This window comes from Balaenoptera borealis, assembly GCF_965194805.1.
Source record: "Balaenoptera borealis genome assembly, chromosome: 1".
Lineage (NCBI taxonomy): Eukaryota > Metazoa > Chordata > Mammalia > Artiodactyla > Balaenopteridae > Balaenoptera > Balaenoptera borealis.
In genome coordinates, this window is record NC_138860.1 from 141,403,868 (window position 1) to 141,425,007 (window position 21,140).

General features: G+C 37.9%; 1 protein-coding gene across 21 annotated transcripts in view; it reads right to left on the reverse strand.

Moving 5' to 3' along the window:
* The window catches only part of PATJ (PATJ crumbs cell polarity complex component), a 350,711-nt gene that overhangs the window by 201,154 nt on the left and 128,417 nt on the right, over positions 1-21,140 (reverse strand). For 20 of the 21 annotated variants that reach the window (XM_082356311.1, XM_082356308.1, XM_082356317.1 and 17 more), the window contains 2 exons: positions 18,373-18,550; positions 5,209-5,319 (listed from right to left, as the gene is read on the reverse strand). In XM_082356311.1, coding sequence (XP_082212437.1) covers positions 5,209-5,319; positions 18,373-18,550 — 289 coding nt within the window. The remainder of the gene's footprint in view (positions 1-5,208; positions 5,320-18,372; positions 18,551-21,140) is intronic. The other variant, XM_082356310.1, reaches the window with a different exon arrangement.

The window sequence follows — 21,140 nt, forward strand, 5'->3', positions numbered from 1 at the left end:
AAAATAAGGGAGGGGGAGAAGGAAAACATTTAAATGTCACAATCATTACGTGGCTTTAATTTTTTTTAAAAACAATTAAAATCCTACTTAACTCTCTAACTTCACCTAAAAAGTAAAGACACGAGAAGTACAATTCAAGGCAAACAATACAACTTGGGAAATCTAACAAGCTATAAAACCCAAAATGTATGTGTGTGTGTGTGTGTGTGTGTGTGTGTGTGTGTGTGTGTGTGTGTGTGTGTGTGTGTGTGTGTGTGTGTGTGTGTGTGTAGCATCAAGGGGCAATAAATTCACAGGCTTGTGTAGATCCAGAAAGTGAAGATGAAGACTAAGAAGATCACCATACTTACTGTCATCCAAACATCTCATTTTGAAAAATACACTTTTAAGGGTAAGCAAAGTTAATTCCTAGAACGCTGAATGCAACATTTATTTCATAGATCTACCTTATTCATCACTGTACCCCAGTTCATGTATGATATCTAGCACGCTGTGCACATTCAATAAATATTTCACTATCACTGCTAGCATATAAATAAATTACAAAGCTATTTACACTCCTGGATGAAAGGTCAATGAGAGCGGGAATTTAGTGTTATTTATCACTATAACCCTGTTGCTCAGAAAAAGCCTAATACATAGTAGTGTTGAATAAATGTTTATAAATGAGTCAAACAGTTCAATTTCATAGAAATAATTTTAATTCTTAATGGTGCCAACATCATAGATTACTTTTTGACTCATTTCTTTTTGTAAAACTATCTATAAAACATCTTAGGAAAATACAAAACCGTTAGTGATTTTTTTAAAAGGATCCTTAAATAGCTAACACAAATAATGTTGGCATGAAATCTGATGACAGACATGCAAATTAAAAGGAAAAATAAATATCTTTTCTCAGAAAATTAAAGGAACTTCCTGCCTAGGGATAATTTAAAAAACAAAACCAAAAAAACACTTCTCTCTAAAGGCAATTTAAGGGACTTCCCTGGCAGTCCAGTGGTTAAGACTTCACCTTCCAATGCAGGGGGTGCGGGTTCAGTCCCTGGTCAGGGAGCTAAGATCCAACATGCTTCATGGCCAAAAAATCAAAACAAAAAACAGAAGCAATATTGTAACGAACTCAATAAAGACTTTAAATATGGTCCACATCAAAAAAAAAAAATCTTTAAAAAAAATAAAAAATAAAGGCAATTTAAGATTAATTCTTCTTTACTTTTAACTTAGAGTCTAAGGAAATTAATTTTGGAATAAATGAGAAGGTCTCAGAAATGTTTCACTTAGGTAAAAAACAACAGTAGTGACACAGCAAAATGTTTTTGGTGCTTCCTATGTGAATAGACACTGTACTTAATATTTATTTCTCTATTTATTTATTTTTAATATTTATTTGGCTGCGCCAGGTCTTAGTTGCGGCACACGGGATCTTCTATGCAGCATGCGGGATCTTTAGTTGCGGCATGCGGACTCCTTTAGTTGCAGCAAGACAGATCTAGTTTCCCGACCAGGGATCGAACCTGGGCCCCCTGCACCGGGAGAGCGGAGTCTTAGCCACTGGACCACCAGGGAAGTTCTCTATTTAATATATACAACAACCTAAGTCAGAGTTCAAAAACTAGTGGGTCTACAGGTATATGTTTCTTGTCCTAAAGAATTTTAAACCAGGAGTTTCCCTTGTGGCGCAGTGGTTAAGAATCCGCCTGCCAATGCAGGGGACACGGGTTCGAGCCCTGGTCCGGGAAGATCCCACATGCTGTGGAGCAACTAAGCCTGTGTGCCACAACTACTGAGCCTGCACTCTAGAGCCCACGAGCCACAACTACTGAAGCCCATGTGCCTAGAGCCTGTGCTCTGCAACAAGAGAAGCCACTGCAATGAGAAGCCCACGCACCACAACGATGAGTAGCCCCAGCTCACAGCAACTAGAGCAAGCCCACGTGCAGCAACGAAGACCCAACGCAGCCATAGATAGATAAATAAATAAATAAATAGAATTTTAAAACAAATACTTTGTCTCTCTAGAAAGTTATAATATCTGCCTACACTGGATCTACTTTCTCCTCTGAAAAAACCAGCTGAAACTGAATGGCAGAAGCTTCGTGATGGGACAAAATGTTAGCTGCCATTCACAAAGTTTATACTGTTTGCTTTTCAAAGAGTAGAGAAATATCTTTCTGTATGCATATCATTAGAAAATTTGGAAGACAAAAGGCCCACCAAAAAGACTACATTTTTAAGAAAAGTAGGACAGCACATGTTTCTTATGAAAGTAAAAAATATATTTCTATATGACTAATACACAAAAGGTACACGTGTCCAAAAATTTTAGGTGCCATTATGAAACAATGATATTAGGGAAATACAAATGGAATACAGGAAAAAATAAAACAACACATGATAATAAATTTAATGAACTGAAGGCATGATGCCAATTTCAAAAGGGTTTGTTTTTTAATATATAAAAAAAAACCCTAATGCTACTGTGAAATGCAATTTTAACTGGAAAAAGTTACCTTGGCATAAAAACTTTCTATAGAGGTGTACAGTATAAATCATGAGTTTTGCTCTCAAATAAGCATTTACCAAGTAAATCTAAGCGGATACACACATTTCTTTCTAGCAGGCTGAAAAAACAGTTGAGAAATTCAGGAGGAAAAGCTTAAAAAAGTAATGTGTTGTTGATCCTCCTAAACCACCTGCTAAAAGCACAAATATAAAAAAATAAAATACAACTCAAAAAAAGGTACAAATATAAACACCATTGCTCAATTCATGGTGTTGATGAGAATTTCCATGTAACCAAGGCATGTTTAGACACAGAGTCTTGATGGAAATGACTTATTTGGGGGTTTTGAAGAAAGTCTCAAAGTTTAATGTAAACTGATCAAAAATGATTAAGAATTTGGCTATATTTTCTATTCCTATGATGACCAATATAACTTGCAAGAATAAGTAAGCCGAAGAGAGCACCATTTGGCAACGATTTGAAACTTGATTCCTTTCATTTCCTTATTCAACTGGAATCACTTTGTGCTTAAAAAAAAAAGGAACAAATCATGGACATTAATATCATCGCCATCCCTTGGCTAGCATCACAGAGAGTTCAATGCTTGATGAACCCAATGCACAACGTAACAGTCTGTGATGCTGTCTGAGGGTTAAGTAAGTTGAACATGGGGCGATGCTGAAGACATTTTCCCTTTTTTTGAACAGTTGAAAGAAACTGTACTGTTCATGTCATCCAAATGAAAATTTCGACCTCAGTTCACCAACAAAGGTTGGATTAAAATCTTGGCTGTTTTGGCTGACTTTAAAACCTATTAAAATGTTTTGAATATTTTTCAGTGGGGCATTTGCAAGTGGCCACATAAATGTATAATCTGATTGGCTCATTCTTGCTCAAAACTGTTTCTCTGGAAGTGTCATTTGGCAGGGAATAATCTGGCCAATTTTCCTACAGAATTCAGTTTCCAGAAATAAAAGTGATGGCCTCAACGACTTTCTCAATATTAAAAGAGTTAAAAGGTGGATTCCAATAAATCTAGAATTTCAAATTGTATAAAAATGTGAAGACCTTGGGCTTCCCTGGTGGCGCAGTGGTTGAGAATCTGCCTGCTAATGCAGGGGACACAGGTTCGAGCCCTGGTCTGGGAAGATCCCACATGCCGCGGAGCGACTGGGCCCGTGAGCCACAACTACTGAGCCTGCGCGTCTGGAGCCTGTGCTCCGCGGCGAGAGAGGCCGCGATAGTGAGAGGCCCGCGTACCGCGATGAAGAGTGGCCCCCGCTTGCCGCAACTAGAGAAAGCCCTCGCACAGAAACGAAGACCCAACACAGCCATAAATAAATAAATAAATAAATAAATAAATAAATAAATAAAATATTAAAAAAAAAAAATGTGAAGACCTTATTCAGTTTACCTCTCTCAATTAGTCTTGATGGTGTAAACGGAGCACTAAGACTGGAAGGGGCTGTGCTGCCGTGCACCACAGCAGAGCTGCCCAGGTGGGGTGAGGCTGCAGCCCACTGTGTGCAGGCAGGCTACAAGTGTGCTGAAATAGCATGTTGATGCCTTTGCCCTTGGGACAGCCAGACATCTGTTTACACGGTTTGCCATACAAATACTATTTTCTGTATTCCTTGACATAAAAAAAGGTTGAAAAGCACTGCATTAGCGAATTGAAAAGCAAATTTTTAAAAAATATGCAGAGTTTTTCTACTGTTCAGAAGTGTCTATGTTTTGATCAGCTGTCTTCCATTATAAAATAAAGAAAAATAAACATTGCTTCCAGGTACAGGGCTTACGGGGCTGCATATTGCAATACAAAATACACATCCTGCCACTAACATCTGTGTATCAGAGTTCTAATTCCATACCAAACAAGTAATTTATTACAGAAAAAAAATTCTATGATTAAATACTGCTCTTTGCGAATTCAGAATCTCCAAGAGAACATACAACAATGCAACACGTTTGAATTTTTACATGCCTGTAAAAATACCGACCATTTGGTGGTCCCTCTGGAATGTTTTTAACCCTGACCTACTCTGTATTCAAAGTATTTTATAAACAAAGTAACTGGTTCAGAAAGGTTAGGTAACTTGCCTCCAAATTAGCAAAACTGGTAAATAGGGAATCAAGGAATCAAAAATGGGTCTGTTTGGACTTCCCTGGTGGCACAGTGGTTAAGAATCCATCTGCCAAGGCTGGGGACACGGGTTCAAGCCCTGGTCCGGGAAGATCCCACATGCCGCGGAGCAACTAAGCCCATGCGCCACAACTACTAAGCCTGCGCTCTAGAGCCCGTTAGCCACAACTACTGAAGCCGGCACGCCTAGAGCCCGTGCTCTGCAACAAGAGAAGCCACCACAATAAGAAGCCCATGCACCGCAACTAGAGAAAGCCCGCGCACAGCAACGAAGACCCAACGCAGCCAAAAATAAATAAATAAAAAAAAAAAAAAAAAAAAATGGGTCTGTTAGACTCCACTGCACACTGGAATAACTCAGATTTGACCAGGAAATCAAAATCAGAGGAAAAAAGGGAAAATTGAGGTTAATAACTAAATTTTAATGAAGCTAATGCTTCCTTTAAGTAACAGTAGAATAACAGTAAAAAATATATTGAAAAATACTTGGAGGCAAAAGCTTGGTCCACAGATACAGAGAATATTTTTTAAGTTTTTGAAAATATAAACTAAAGCTTACTCTTGGAGTGGATGACAAGCTCTGAACAACAAACACCACGGGGTTTCCTGCATTCTTAATGGCCTCAACTGCTTCTCTGTGAGACGCATTCTGCAAATCTACTCCAGACACCTAAAAACACAGAAGCAATTTATTTCAATTAGAAGGGCAGCAGATCTTGTGGATAGGTTAATTCAAAGTTCATGCGTATTATCTAGTTATGAGAACAGCCAGAGTCGAATGAATTATACCAAAGCCAGAAAAAAATAAGATTGACCAAAAAAAGCTTTGCTGTTTTAGGAGATCATGTTTAAGGATATTAATGTTTCACCTTCAAGAAAAATAAATAAGGTAAATATCTTAATAACAATGGCCCTGGTTAAATATAATTATCCAAAATAGGCAGCTCAGTCAGTAACAGAACCTTAAAAAGCTTCTGAGTTTGTAATGTCACCTCTGTCACTATCACAGTACACAATTCTGAGTGAGGGCAGCGGGTGGGGATCTCTCTGGACTCACCTTCTCTCAAGTAAACTAAGAAGAATGACATTTTAAGCAAATTGCTCATTATCACAGTTGAGAAGCTGAACACTTCTCAAATTATATCAAAAAAGAAGTATGAAAACACCCATAGGTTCTTTCTAAAAGAGTTCTGTGTTCAACAAATTTGAGTATGTGGAATCTAGAAAAATGGTAGAGATGAACTTACTTGCAAAGCAGAAATAGAGTCACAGATGTAGAGAACAAATTTACAGTTACCAAGGGGGGGGGGTTGGATGAATTGGGATATTGGGACTGACATATATACACTACTATGTATAAAATAGACAACTAATGAGAACCTACTGTATAGCACAGGGAACTGTACTCAATGCTCTGTGGTGATCTAAATGAGAAGGAAATCTAAAAAAGAGTGGATATATGTATACATATAACTGATTCACTTTGCTGTACAGCCAAGAAACTAACCAACATTGTAAAGCAACTATACTCCAATAAAAATTAATTTAAAAAACTGGGGCAAGTGTAAACATCTCTTTATTATATAAATCTGAGAGAACATAACTTGTGAACATGCCCATAATCTCAAAGAGCATTCTGAATTTATCAAACATATTTACAAGAACCAATTTTTGAAACTGATAATGTAAGGAAGGCTTGGTAAAAGTTGAGGTGGTTTACAGTCAGTTGATAGCGACAATTTGTGAATACTGTTTTGCCATAAGGGGATCAAAGAAATAGGAATGTAAGTGAAGAGGGATGTGGGATCAAGTTTGGTTTTTGTTTTTAAGATGGGATAGATTACAGTAATAATGATGCAGTGGAGAGGAAAAATGAAGGGTAGAGAGGAGTGATGACTGTGGAAGCAAATGCTTGGACAGTGAAGAGAGAATGACTTCCACTGTACAAGTTAGACTGGCTCTAGATAGAAGAAACACAAATAGTTCATGTGCTGTGACAAATACAGTCAGAAAAAAAGCTTTGGTATGCAGTGGGAGCAAAGGGAAACTCTCTTTTGACTGCTTCTATTTTCTCAATGAAATAAGAAACAAGGACCATAAACAGAGATTAGGACTGCAGCAGGAGGTATAGGAGGCTTGAAGTAGTTACCTATGAAAGTAGAAGAATGAAACAACTCGGGAAATATTACAGGGCTACAGGGCAGAATTAAAGACCCACTTGAGGGGGTGGTCATGAATTTAAAATGAGACCAGACAGCATGGGTGGTTATTTTCTCCAGTCGTGCTAGAGATCTGAAATAAGCAAAAAGTTGCACTTAACTAGGATGTGGTTCTCCCAGGCAAGTTCAGTGAAAGGAAAGAGGATCAAAGGAGTTGGAAGTATATACAAGGGAGTGATAGGATGATAAGTCACTGAATCTGAGCAGAGTGAGGAAGAAAGTGAGCATGCCAGAAGCTGAGACACAGAGAAACGAGGGTCCTAAGGTAGGAGATAGGAGCCCGGTGTGTTAGAAGGGTTTAAAGCCAGGTGAGTCTAAAGTACAGAGAAAGAGGAGAGAACGGAAAGAGGTGAGGTCAGGGAGGCAGCTGAAGCCACCTCATGCAAAATTCAAAAGGCCATGGCAAGAACTTTGGCTTTTTATTCTAATAGGTATCAATGAAGATTTAAATGCTCTGTAAAAGCTCTTTTCCCATATGAGTTGAGGAAGGATACGAATAATAGTAAATGAAAAAAATACAGACAAAAATTAAAGTGACACATAAAAGCTGTCACAACAGTTTGATGAAGCTTCTTTCAAATAACCTGATCCCCAAAATATTCAACAGTAAGAGAAGTAGAGGCTATATGAGAACTACTTCCTCCTCTAGTAATAATCAGTTTTTGTTTCCCTAACAGAGATTTCCACATTGTTAAATGGGAATCACCGAAGTCGGGAAGTTAGGGAAGAAACAGTATTCTGTCATATTACAACACAAAAATAATCTTAGTTTTTCTCAACTTTAAAATTATAACTTAAGAGTATGTTCATTCACACAGATGAAGACCCATTTCTAAAAATTACATTAAATTCTAACTTCCTAGTTTAAAAAACTCTTTTTTATATGGACCTAAACCTTTCAGGCAATTGTTTCAAGACAAAGAGAAATGATTATTAAACTTCACTAACAAAACAAACAAGTAATGCTTTTCATAGAAAAAAGTAAACAAATGACTCATTATGCTTCACAAAGTATATATTAGAGTGCAACATTTCAGGGCTGTTGTGAATTTGAAGAAATATAAATTATTAAATATGAGATAAAACAGTGGATTCTTATTAGTATGTGTATGAGTGATGACGATTAAATGAGAGAATACTTTATATTCAACTGAGAACAGAGAAAGATGAGAAAAAGAAACAAAATTCAAAAAGATTAAAAAAGTAAACAATCCAATTAGCAAACAGGCAAAAACACAAACAAACATTTCACCAAAGAGGGTACTGGATGGCAATCAAGCACATGAAAAGTTCTTTCTCATTAGCCATTAGGGAACCACAAATTAAAACAACAATGATATCACTATATACCTAGCAAGAATGGCTAAAATGAAAAACAGTGACAACACCAAATGTTGATGAGGATGCAGAGAAACTGAATCACTCATACATTGCTGGTGGAAATACAAAATAGTACAGCCATTCTGGAAAATAGTTGGACAGTTTCTTACAAAGGAACTTAACATACAACCCAGCAATTACACACTTGGGCATCTATCCCAGAGAGACAAAGACTTATTTTCACTCAGGAACTTGTATACAAATGTTTATAGGAGCTTTATTCATAATAGCCAAGAACTGGAAACCACCAAAGTGTCTTTCAGTGGGTGAATGGTTAAACAGTGGTACCTCCATACCATGGAATACTACTCATTCATAAAAAGGGATAAATGAGGAGGCGCCTTCAAGATGGCAGAGGAGTAAGATGTGGAGATCACCTTCCTCCCCACAAATACATCAAAACTACATCTACATGTGGAACAACTCTTACAGAACACCTACTGAACGCTGGCAGAAGACCTCAGACTTCCCAAAAGGCAAGAAACTCCCCGAGTACCTGGGTAGGGCAAAAGAAAAAAGAAAAAACAGAGACAAAAGAATAGGGATGGGACCTGCACCAATGAGAAGGAGCTGTGAAGGAGGAAAAGTTTCCACACACTAGGAAGCTCCTTCACTGGTGGATATGGGGGCTGGGCGGAGGGGAAGCTTCAGAGCCAAGGAGGAGAGTGCACCAACAGGGGTGCAGAGGGCAAAGCAGAGAGATTCCTACACAGAGGAATAGTGCCGACCAGCACTCACCAGCCCGAGAGGCTTGTCTGCTCACCCGCCAGGGCGGGTGGGGGCTGGGAGCTGAGGCTCGGGTTTCGGGCGTCAGATCCCAGGGAGAGGACTGGGGTTGGCTGCGAGAAGACAGCCTGAAGGGGGCTAGTGCACCACAGCTAGATGGGAGGGAGCCCAGGAAAAAGTCTGGAACTGCCTAAGAGGCAAGAGACTATTGTTTCAGGGTGCACGAGGAGACGGGATTCAGAGCACCACCTAAACGAGCTCCAGAGACAGGCACGAGCTGTGGCTATCAGCGCAGACCCCAGAGACAGGCATGGGATGCTAAGGCTGCTGCTGCCGCCACCAAGAAGCCTGTGTGCAAGCACAGGTCACTCTCCACACCTCCCCTCCTGGGAGCCTGTGCCGCCCACCACTGCCAGAGTCCTGTGATCCAGGGACAACTTCCAAGGTAGAACACACAGAGCGCCACAGGCTGTTGCAACATCACCTCGGCCTCTGCCACGGCAGGCTCGCCCCGCATTCCGTACCCCTCTGTTCCCCCAACTGAGTGAGCCAGAGCCCCCCAATCAACTGCTACTTTAACCCTATCCTGTCTGGACAGGGAACAGATGCCCTCAGGTGACCTACACACAGAGGAGGGGTCAAATCCAAAGCTGAACCCCAGGAGCTGTGCAAACAAGGAAGGGTAAGGGAAAATTCTCCCAGAAGCCTCAGAAGCAGCAGACTAAATCTCCACAATCAACGTGACGTACCCTTCATCACTGGAATATCTGAATACACAATGAATCATCCCAAAATTGAGGCAGTGGACGTTAGGAGCAACTGTAGACTTAGGGTTTGCTTTCTACATCTAATTTGTTTCTGGTTTTATGTTTATCTTGGTTCAGTATTTAGAGCTAATTACCAATAGTAGATTTCTTTTATTGATTGGGTTGCTCTCTTCCTTTTTTTTATATATATATATATTTTTTTCCTTTTTCTCTTTTTGTGAGTGTGTATGTGTATGCTTCTTTGTGTGATTTTGTCTGTATAGCTTTGCTTTTGCCATTTGCCTAGGTTTCTGTCTGTCCATTTTTTGGTTTTTTGGGGTTTTTTTGTTAGTATAGTGTTTAGCGCTTGTTATCATTGGTGGATTTCTTTTTGGTTTGGTTGCTCTCTTTTTATCTCTCTTTTTAAATTACTTTTAACGTCTTTTCTTTTTAATAATTTTAATTTTAATAAATATATTTTCTTTTTCTTTTCTTTCTTTCTTTTTTTTCCTCCCTTTTCTTCTGAGCCACGTGGCTGACAGGGTCTTGGTGCTCTGGCCAGGTGTCAGGCCGGAGCCTCTGAGGTGGGAGAGCCGAGTTCAGGACATTGGTTCACCAGAGACCTCCTGGCCCCACATAATATCAAACGGCGAAAGCGCTTCCAGAGATCTCCATCTCAACGCTAAGACCGAGCTCCACTCAACGACCAGCAAGCTACAGTGCTGGACATCCTATGTCAAACAACTAGCAAGACAGGAACACAACCCCACCCATTTGCAGAGAGGCAGCTAAAATCATAATAAGGTCACAGACAACCCAAAACACACCACCGGACACGGTCCTGCCCACCAAAAAGACAAGATCCAGCCGCATCCACCAGAACACAGGCACCAGTCCCCTCTACCAGGAAGCCTACACAACCCATTGAACCAACCTTATCCACTGTGAGAACACCAAAAACAATGGGAATTACACACCTGCAGCCTGTGAAAAGGAGACCCCAAACACAGTAAGTTAAGAAAAATGAGAAGACAGAGAAACACACAGCAGATGAAGGAGCAAGGTAAAAACCCACTGGACCAAAACAAATGAAGAGGAAACAGACAGTCTACCTGAAAAAGAATTCAGAGTAATGATAGTAAAGATGATCCAAAACCTTGGAAACAGAATGGAGAAAATACAAGAAACGTTTAACAAAGACGTAGAAGAACTAAAGAGCAAACAAACAATGATGAAAAACACAATAAATGAAATTAAAAGTTATCTAGAAGGAATCAATAGCAGAATAACTGAGGCAGAAGAACGGATACGTGACCTGGAAGATAAAACAGTGGAAATAACCACTGCAGAGCAGAATAAAGAAAAAAGAATGAAAAGAATTGAGGACAGTCTCGGAGACCGCTGGGACAACATTAAATTCACCAACATTCGAATTATAGGGCTCGCAGAAGAAGAAGAGAAAAAAAAGGAACTGAGAAAATATTTGAAGAGATTATAGTTGAAAATTTCTCTAATATGGGAAAAGAAAGAGTCAGTCAAGTCCAGGAAGCACAGAGAGTCCCATACAGAATAAATCCAAGGAGAAACGTGCCAAGACACATATTAATCAAAATATCAAAAATTAAATACAAAGAAAAAATATTAAAAGCAGCAAGAGAAAGGCAACAAATAACATACAAGGGAATCCCCGTCACGTTAACAGCTGATCTTTCAGCAGACTCTCTCCAAGCCAGAAGGAAGTGGCATGACATATTTACAGTCATGAAAGGGAAAAACCTACAACCAACATTACTCTACCCAGCAAGGATCTCATTCAGATTTGATGGAGAAATTAAAATATTTACAGACAAGCAAAAACTACGAGAATTCAGCACCACCAAATGATCTTTACAACAAACACTGAAGGAACATCTCTAGGCAGGAAACACAAGAGAAGGAAAAGATCTACAATAACAAACCCAAAACAATTAAGAAAATGGTAACAGGAACATACATATCGATAACTGCCTTAAATGTAAATGGATTAAATATTCCAACCAAAAGGCACATACTGGCTGAAAGGATACAAAAACAAGACCCATATATATGCTGTCTACAAGAGACCCACTTCAGACCTAGGGACACATATAGACTGAAAGTGAGGGGGTGGAAAAAGATATTCCATGCAAATGGAAATCAAAAGAAAGCTGGAGCTGCAATTCTCATATCAGACAAAATAGACTTTAAGATAAAGACTATTACAAGAGACAAAGAAGGACACTACATAATGATCAAGGGATCAATCCAAGAAGAAGATATAACAACTGTAAATATTTATGCACCCAACATAGGAGCACCACAATACATAAGGGAAATGCTAACAGCCACAAAAGGGGAAATCAACAGTAACAGAGTCGTAGTAGGGGACTTTAACACCCCACTTTCACAAATGGACAGATCATCCAAAATGAAAATAAATAAGGAAACACAAGCTTTAAATGATACATTAAACAACATGGACTTAATTGATATTTACAGGACATTCCATCCAAAAACAACAGAATACACTTTCTTCTCAAGTGCTCATGGAACATTCTCCAGGATAGACCATATCTTGGGCCACAAATCAAGCCTTGGTAAATTTAAGAAAACTGAAATCGTATCAAGTGTCTTTTCAGACCACAACGCTATGAGAGTAGATACCAATTACAGGAAAAAATCTCTAAAAAATACAAACACATGGAGGCTAAACAATACACTACTAAATAACCAAGGGATCACTGAAGAAATCCAAGGGGAAATCAAAAAATACCTGGAAACAAATGACAATGAAAACATGACCATCCAAAACCTATGGGAAGCAGCAAAAGCAGTTCTAAGAGGGAAGTTTATAGCAATACAATCCTACCTCAAGAAACAAGAAACATCTCAAATAAACAACCTAACCTTACATCTAAAGCAATTAGAGAGAGAAAGAAGAACAAAAAAACCCCAAAGTTAGAAGAAATCATAAAGATCAGATCAGAAATAAATGAAAAAGAAAAGAGGGAAACGATAGCAAAGATCAATAAAACTAAAATCTGGTTCTTTGAGAAGATAAACAAAATTGATAAACCTTTAGCCAGACTCATCAAGAACAAAAGGGAGAAGACTCACATCAATAGAATTAGAACTGAGAAAGGAGACGTAACAACTGACACTACACAAATACAAAGGATCATGAGCGATTACTACAAGCAACTATATGCTTATTGGACAACCAGGAAGAAATGGACAAATTCTTAGGAAAGTACTACCTTCTGAGACTGAACCAGGAAGAAATAGCAAATACAAACAGACTAATCACAAGCACTGAAACTGAAACTGTGATTAAAAATCTTCCAAAAAACAAAAGCCCAGGACCAGATGGCTTCACAGGCGAATTCTATCCAACATTTAGAGAGGAGCTAACACCTATCCTTCTCAAACTCTTCCAAACTATAGCAGAGGAAGGAACACTCCCAAACTCAACCTATGAGGCCACCATCACCCTGATACCAAAACTAGACAAAGATGTCACAAAACAAGAAAAATATAAGCCAGTATCACTGATGAACAGATGCAAAACTCCTCAACAAAATACTAGCAAAGAGAATCCAACAGCACATTAAAAGGATCATACACCATGATCAAGTGGGGTTTATCCCAGGAATGCAAGGATTCTTCAATATACGAAAATCAATCAATGTGATACACCATATTAACAAACTTAAGGATAAAAACCATAGGATCATCTCAATAGATGCAGAAAAAGCTTTTGACAAAATTCAACACCCATTTATGATAAAAAACCCTCCAGAAAGTAGGCATACAGGGAACTTACCTCAACATAATAAAGGCCATATATGAGAAACCCACAGCCAACATCATTCTCAATGGTGAAAAACTGAAACCATTTCCATTAAGATCAGGAACAAGACAATGGTGCCCACTCTCACCACTGTTATGCAACATAGATTTGGAAGTTTTATCCACAGCAATCAGAGAAGAAAAGAAATAAAAGGAATCCAAATTGGAAAAGAAGAAGTAAAACTGTCATTGTTTGCAGATGACATGATACTATACATAGGGAATCCTAAAGATGCTACCAGAAAACTACTAGAGCTAATCAATGAATTTGGTAAAGTAGCAGGATACAAAATTAATGCACAGAAATCACTTGCATTCCTATACACTAATGATGAAAATTCTGAAAGAGAAAGTAAGGAAACACTCCCATTTACCTGTGCAACAAAAAGAATAAAACATCTAGGAATAAATCTACCTAAGGAGACAAAAGACCTGTATGCAGAAAACTATAAGACACTGATGAAAGAAATTAAAGATGATACAAACAGATGGAGAGATAGACCATGTTCTTGGAGTGGAAGAATCAACATTGTGAAAATGACTATACTACCCAAAGCAATTTACAGATTCAATGCAATCCCTATCAAACTACCAATGGCATTTTTCACAGAACTAGAACAAAAAATTGCACAATTTGTATGGAAACACAAAAGACCCCGAATAGCCAAAGCAATCTTGAGAAAGAAAAACGGAGCTAGAGGAATCAGGCTTCCTGACTTCAGACTATACTACAAAGCTACAGTAATCAAGACAGCATTGTACTGGCACAAAAACAGAAATATAGATCAATGGAACAGGATAGAAAGCCCAGAGATAAACCCATGCACATATGGTCACCTACTCTTTGATAAAGGAGGCAAGAATATACAATGGAGAAAAGACAGGCTCTTCAATAAGTGATGCTGGAAAACTGGACAGCTACATGCAAAAGAATGAAATTAGAACACTCCTTAACACCATACACAAAAATAAACTCAAAATGGATTAAAGACCTAAATGTAAGGCCAGACACTATAAAACTCTTAGAGGAAAACATAGGCAGAACACTCTATGACATAAATCACAGCAAGATCCTTTTTGACCCACCTCCTAGAGAAGTGGAAGTAAAAATAAAAGTAAACAAATGGGACCTAATGAAACTTAAAAGCTTTTGCACAGCAAAGGAAACCATAAACAAGACGAAAAGACAACCCTTAGAATGAGAGAAAATATTTGCAAACGGATTAGTCTCTAAAATATACAAGCAGCTCATGCAGCTCAATATCAAAGAAACAAACAACCCAATCCAAAAATGGGCAGAAGACCTAAATAGACATTTCTCCAAAGAAGATATAGATTGCCAACGAACACATGAAAGGATGCTCAACATCACTGATCATTAGAGAAATGCAAATCAAAACTACAATGAGGTATCACCTCACACCGGTCAGAATGGCCATTATCAAAAAATCTACAAACAATAAATGCTAGAGAGGGTGTGGAGAAAACGGAACCCTCTTGCACTGTTGGTGGGAATGTGAACTGATATAGCCACTATGGAGAACAGTATGGAGGTTCCTTAAAAAACTAAAAATAGGGCTTCTCTGGTGGCGCAGTTGTTAAGAATCCACCTGCAATGCAGGAGACACGGGTTCGAGCCCTGGTCCGGGAAGATCCCACATGCCGCAGAGCAACTAAGCCCATGCACCACAACTACTGAGCCTGCAATCTACAGCCCGTGAGCCACAACTACTGAGCCCGTGAGCCACAACTACTGAGCCCATGTGCCACAACTACTGAAGCCCATGTGCCCTAGAGTCTGTGCTCTGCAACAAGAGAAGCCACTGCAATGAGAAGCCTGCGCACTGCAATGAAGAGTAGCCCCCACTCACTGCAACTAGAGAAAGCCCACGTGCAGCAACAAAGAGCCAACACAGCCAAAAATAAATAAAATTAATTAGTTAATTTTTTAAAAAAGAGCATAACTACCATATGACCCAGCAGTCCCACTACTGGGCATATACCCTGAGACAACCATAAGTCAAAAAGAGTCACATACCACTATGTTCATTGCAGCACTATTTACAATAGCCAGGACATGGAAGCAACCTAAGTGTCCATCAACAGATGAATGGATAAAGAAGATGTGGCACATATATACAATGGAATATTACTCAGCCTTAAAAAGGAATGAAATTGAGTTATTTGTAGTGAGGTGGATGGACCTAGAGTCTATCATACAGAATGAAGTAAGTCAGAAAGAGAAAAACAAATACTGTATGCTAACACATATATATGGAATCTAAAAAAAAAAAAAAAAAAAGGTTCTGAAGAACCTAGGGGCAGGACAGGAATAAAGACGCAGACATATAGAATGGACTTCAGGACACAAGGAGGGGGAAGGGTAAGCTGGGACAAAGTGAGAGAGTGGCATGGACATATATACACTACCAAATGTAAAATAGGTAGCTAGTGGAAAGCAGCCGCATAGCACAGGGAGATCAGCTTGGTGCTTGTGACCACCTAGAGGGGTGGGATAGGCATGGTGGGAGGGATACGCAAAAGGGAGGAGATATGGGGATATATGTATACATATAGCTGATTCACTTTGTCATACAGCAGAAACTAACACACCATTTTAAAGCACTTATACTCCAATAAAGATGTTAAAAATAAATAAATTTTAAAAAAGGGATGAACTATTGATAGACACAAGAAATTTAATGAACTTCAATGAAATTACGCTGAGTGAAGAAAACCAATCTCAAAAAAGATACAAAATGCATAATTCCATTTATGTAACAATTTGTAAAATAACATAAGTATAAACATGGAGAAACAGAATAGTGGTGGCCAGAGGCTAGGGATGGGGGTGGAGGGGATGGGAGAGGAGTGGCTGTAAAGGGGTCAGAGAAGGGAGTCTTGTGGTGATGATTCAATTGAGTTTCGTGATTGCTGTGTGGGTTATGCAAGGCTATACATATGATAAAACTGTGTAGAGCTATAAACACACACACACAAATGGTACATGTATAACTCGTGAAATCTTAATAAGGTCTATGAATTGTGCCAATATCAGTATTTTGATTTTGCTATTGAACTATAGTTGTGTAAGATGTTAACATTGGGTGAGGCTGAGGGAAGGGTAAGCGGGACTTCCCTGTACATTTGTTTGCAACTTCCTATGAACCTATAACTATTTCAAAATATAAAGAAAAAAATATAATTTTAAATGTCTTTTGTATTTTGTTCTAAGTTCAAATGTGTCAGTAATCAAAATAAACAATAAATGATTCTTATTTATTAGATGAAGATTATCAATTTAGATTTTTAAAAGGCAGTATCCAGTTATTATGTTGCTTAAAATACAACTAAAACAAAATCACAAATAAGGCTGAAAAGGAAGGAAAGAAAAAAAACAGTGTACCATGCAAATGCTAAGTAAAAGAAACCACACCTGCCCCAGAAGCCAGAATAATCCTTTTAAAAAATGTGTATGCGTTCAGAATTCTCTAATGGACTCTCATACATTCAGAGTAGACAACCTTCCAATCTCTACATGATGTGGCTTCCCATTACCTCTCAGACCTTTTCTCTTTCACCCTCTCTCTTGTTCACTCTACCGATATTAGCAGTGCTGGATTTCTTTCTGTTCCTTCAACACATCCAGGCAAGCTCCCACCTCAGAGCTCTCACACTTCAGTTCACTCTGTCTGGAGCCCTCTTCCCCCATGTGTCCATATTGCTCACTCTCTCATGTCTTATATTTGTCACAATATCATCTTCCATAACAAATCTATTCATTGCAACTACTGCCGTCACCACACATCATTCCTTATCCTCCTCCCTGTTATTTTTCTCCATAGTTACTTATAACAATCTAACATTCTATATATTACTTATTTTGTGCATTGTCTATCTACCCTGCTATCATTTAAACGCCATAAGAGAAGGGATTTTTGATCATTTTCTTCATTGCCATATCCCTATATGTTTAAAAATGTTTTTTTTAATTTCACAAACATAAGTATAACCTCAAATTTGTATACACAGAGTAGTTTTATGCAATTCTTTGATTTAATCCTCACAATGATTCTATGGATTTTGAAATCTCATTTCCATTTTATGTGGAAACTGAAAATAAAATAGGTTTCATAATTTGTCCAAGAGCAAAGAAAAAAACAAGCAGGACAATCTAGACTTCAACCCATGATCTCCAGAGCTCTTTTCATTGTTTCAGAGCTAAAACACCACAGCTGATGTTTAGCATCATAAAGCATGAATCAACAAGCAGATTCTGGTATTAAAGATATTCAATATGATGTCATCCAATAAACCTAATGCAAAGAAATGTATCAGACTCAGACCTCTTAGTGCCTTGATGTGCCCTTCAAACTCCACTCTGCAAAGCCTGCCATGTATAAAGGACGGACTCACCTCTCCCCCAGTACAGTCTTCCACTTTTAGGGTCAACTCTGGGAGGACAGCACGGCTATCCCACTGACATATACAATTCAGAGTTTGTTAAAGACTGTGGGAGAAGCATGATGTCCACCATCTGCCTCATTCTGTCAAATTGTGTTTTTTCAGTCAGCTGAGGCTTTTTGTTTTATCATTTTATATGCTATCAGCTCAGCTTTAGAATCTCATAAAATTGTGCAAACATGCAAACTAAAGCATCTGAATAAAATACACCAATTGTACACACATATACCCCAACACATAAAGGAAGGACTTCTGGTTAAATGATCATTTTACTGTCTTACAGTACATTTCAAACAAAAACAAAATTTTAACACTATTTACCTCAAGTATTTTATCTCCAGTTTTAAGAGCATTTGTTTTTCCTGCTGGACTGTCTTCCAAAACTTGTTTGATAAATATACCCTTAAGCTCCTCTCCATTCTTCAGGCGTTTTATCACAGTTTGTCCACCAACAATACTAATACCAAGAGATACATCCGGTTCTCTAAAAATCTCAACACTGTAAAAACAAAAAAACAAAATTCACTCATGAACAAGGTAATTTGTTGTACTGTCACTGTGTTTAATGTGTACCATACCCTTGTGACTCATATTCTATATAAATATATTTTCACAAATGTTATAGAAGTTATACCTAGCTCCAAAATTATAAGATTCTATCAATAATTCATGGCATATGTGAAAGTGTAAATTCTGAAAAAGATTTCCAAAACAACAAATACAACTCTTAATATTGAGAGATTTAGCAAGGACTTAATGTTCTCATCTCCCACCACCATATATTTTTTGTGATGAGTCCCTTTCATCTATATCATAACATTAGCAAAGAATGAATTAAGGAAATAACTAATGGGTGGAAAAAAAAATCAAGAAAGTCACATGTATCATTATGGCAAAAAGCAGAAACCTTCAGAATAAAATAAACTTGCCACTGAGAGGCTCACTGCCCATACTGCTTTTCCCAGTCAGCCATTTTAACCTGCGGTTCTTTACGTGGAGGACAGATTTTTTTTTTTTTTTAATAAAGCAAAGGTAAATTTATTAGAACTTGCTGAGGTAAGGGAGAACACCACCTTGAAGGAGTTTTAACACATTATTTTTTATTTTTTATTTTTTTAGGTATTTTATTCTTTTTGTTGCAATGGTAAATGGGAGTGTTTCCATAATTTCTCTTTCAGATTTTTCATCATTAGTGTATAGGAATGCAAGAGATTTCTGTGCATTAATTTTGTATCCTGCAACGTTACCATATTCATTAATTAGCTCTAGCAGTTTTCTGGTGGCAGTTTTAGGATTCTCTATGTATAGTATCATGTCATCCACAAACAGTGACAGTTTTACTTCTTCTTTTCCAATTTGTTTTCCTTTTATTTCTTTTTCTTCTCTGACTGCCGTGGCTAGGACTTCCAGAACTATGTTGAATAATAGTGGTGAGAGTGGACATCCTTGGCTCGTTCCTGATCTTAGAGGAAATGCTTTCAGTTTTTCACCATTGAGAACGATGTTGGCTGTGGGTTTGTCATATATGGCCTTTATTATGTTGAGGTAGGTTCCCTCTATGCCCACTTTCTGGAGAGTTTTTATCAGAAATGGGTGTTGAATTTTGTCAAAAGCTTTTTCTGCATCTATTGAGATGACCATATGGTTTTTATTCTTCAATTTGTTAATATGGTGTATCAGATTGATTGATTTGCGTATATTGAAGAATCCTTGCATCCCTGGGATAAATCCCACTTGATCATGGTCTATGATCCTTTTAATGTGCTGTTGGATTCTGTTTACTAGGATTTTGTTGAGGATTTTTGCATCTATATTCATCAGTGATATTGGTCTGTAATTTTCTTTTTTTGTAGTGTCTTTGTCTGGTTTTGGTATCAGGGTGATGGTGGCCTCATAGAATGAGTTTGGGAGTGTTCCTTCCTCTGCAATTTTTTGGAAGAGTTTGAGAAGGATAGGTGTTAGCTCTTCTCTAAATGTTTGATAGAATTCACCTGTGAAGCCATCTGGTCCTGGACTTTTGTTTGTTGGAAGATTTTTAATCACAGTTTCAATTTCATTACTTGTGATTGGTCTGTTCATATTTTCTGTTTCTTCCTGGTTCAGTCTTGGAAGGTTATACCTTTCTAAGAATTTGTCCGTTTCTTCCAGGTTGTCCATTTTATTGGCATAAAGTTGCTTGTAGTAGTCTCTTAGGATGCTTTGTATTTCTGCGTTGTCTGTTGTAACTTCTCCTTTTTCATTTCTGATTTTATTGATTTGAGTCCTCTCCCTCTTTTTCTTGATGAGTCTGGCTAATGGCTTATCAATTTTGTTTATCTTCTCAAAGAACCAACTTTTAGTTTTATTGATCTTTGCTATTGTTTTCTTTGTTTCTATTTCATTTATTTCTGCTCTGATCTTTATGATTTCTTCCCTTCTGCTAACTTTGGGTTTTGTTTGTTCTTCTTTCTCTAGTTTCTTTAGGTGTAAGGTTAGATTGTTTACTTGAGATTTTTGTTTCTTTAGGTAGGCTTGTATAGCTATAAACTTCCCTCTTAGAACTGCTTTCGCTGCATCCCATAGGTTTTGGGTCGTCGTGTTTTCATTGTCATTTGTCTCTAGGTATTTTTTTATTTCCTCTTTGATTTCTTCAGTGATCTCTTGGTTATTTAGTAACATATTGTTTAGCCTCCATGTGTTTGTCTTTTTTACGTTTTTTTCCCTGTAATTCATTTCTAATCTCATAGCGTTGTGGTCAGAAAAGATGCTTGATATGATTTCAATTTTCTTAAATTTACTGAGGCTTGATTTGTGACCCAAGATGTGATCTATCCTGGAGAATGTTCCGTGCGCACTTGAGAAGAACCTGTAATCTGCTGTTTTTGGATGGAATGTTCTATAAATATCAATTAAATCTATCTGGTCTATTGTGTCATTTAAAGCTTCTGTTTCCTTATTTATTTTCATTTTGGATGATCTGTCCATTGGTGTAAGTGAGGTGTTAAAGTCCCCCACTATGATTGTGTTACTGTCAATTTCCTCTTTTAGAGCTGTTAGCAGTTGCCTTATGTATTGAGGTGCTCCTATGTTGGGTGCATATATATTTATAA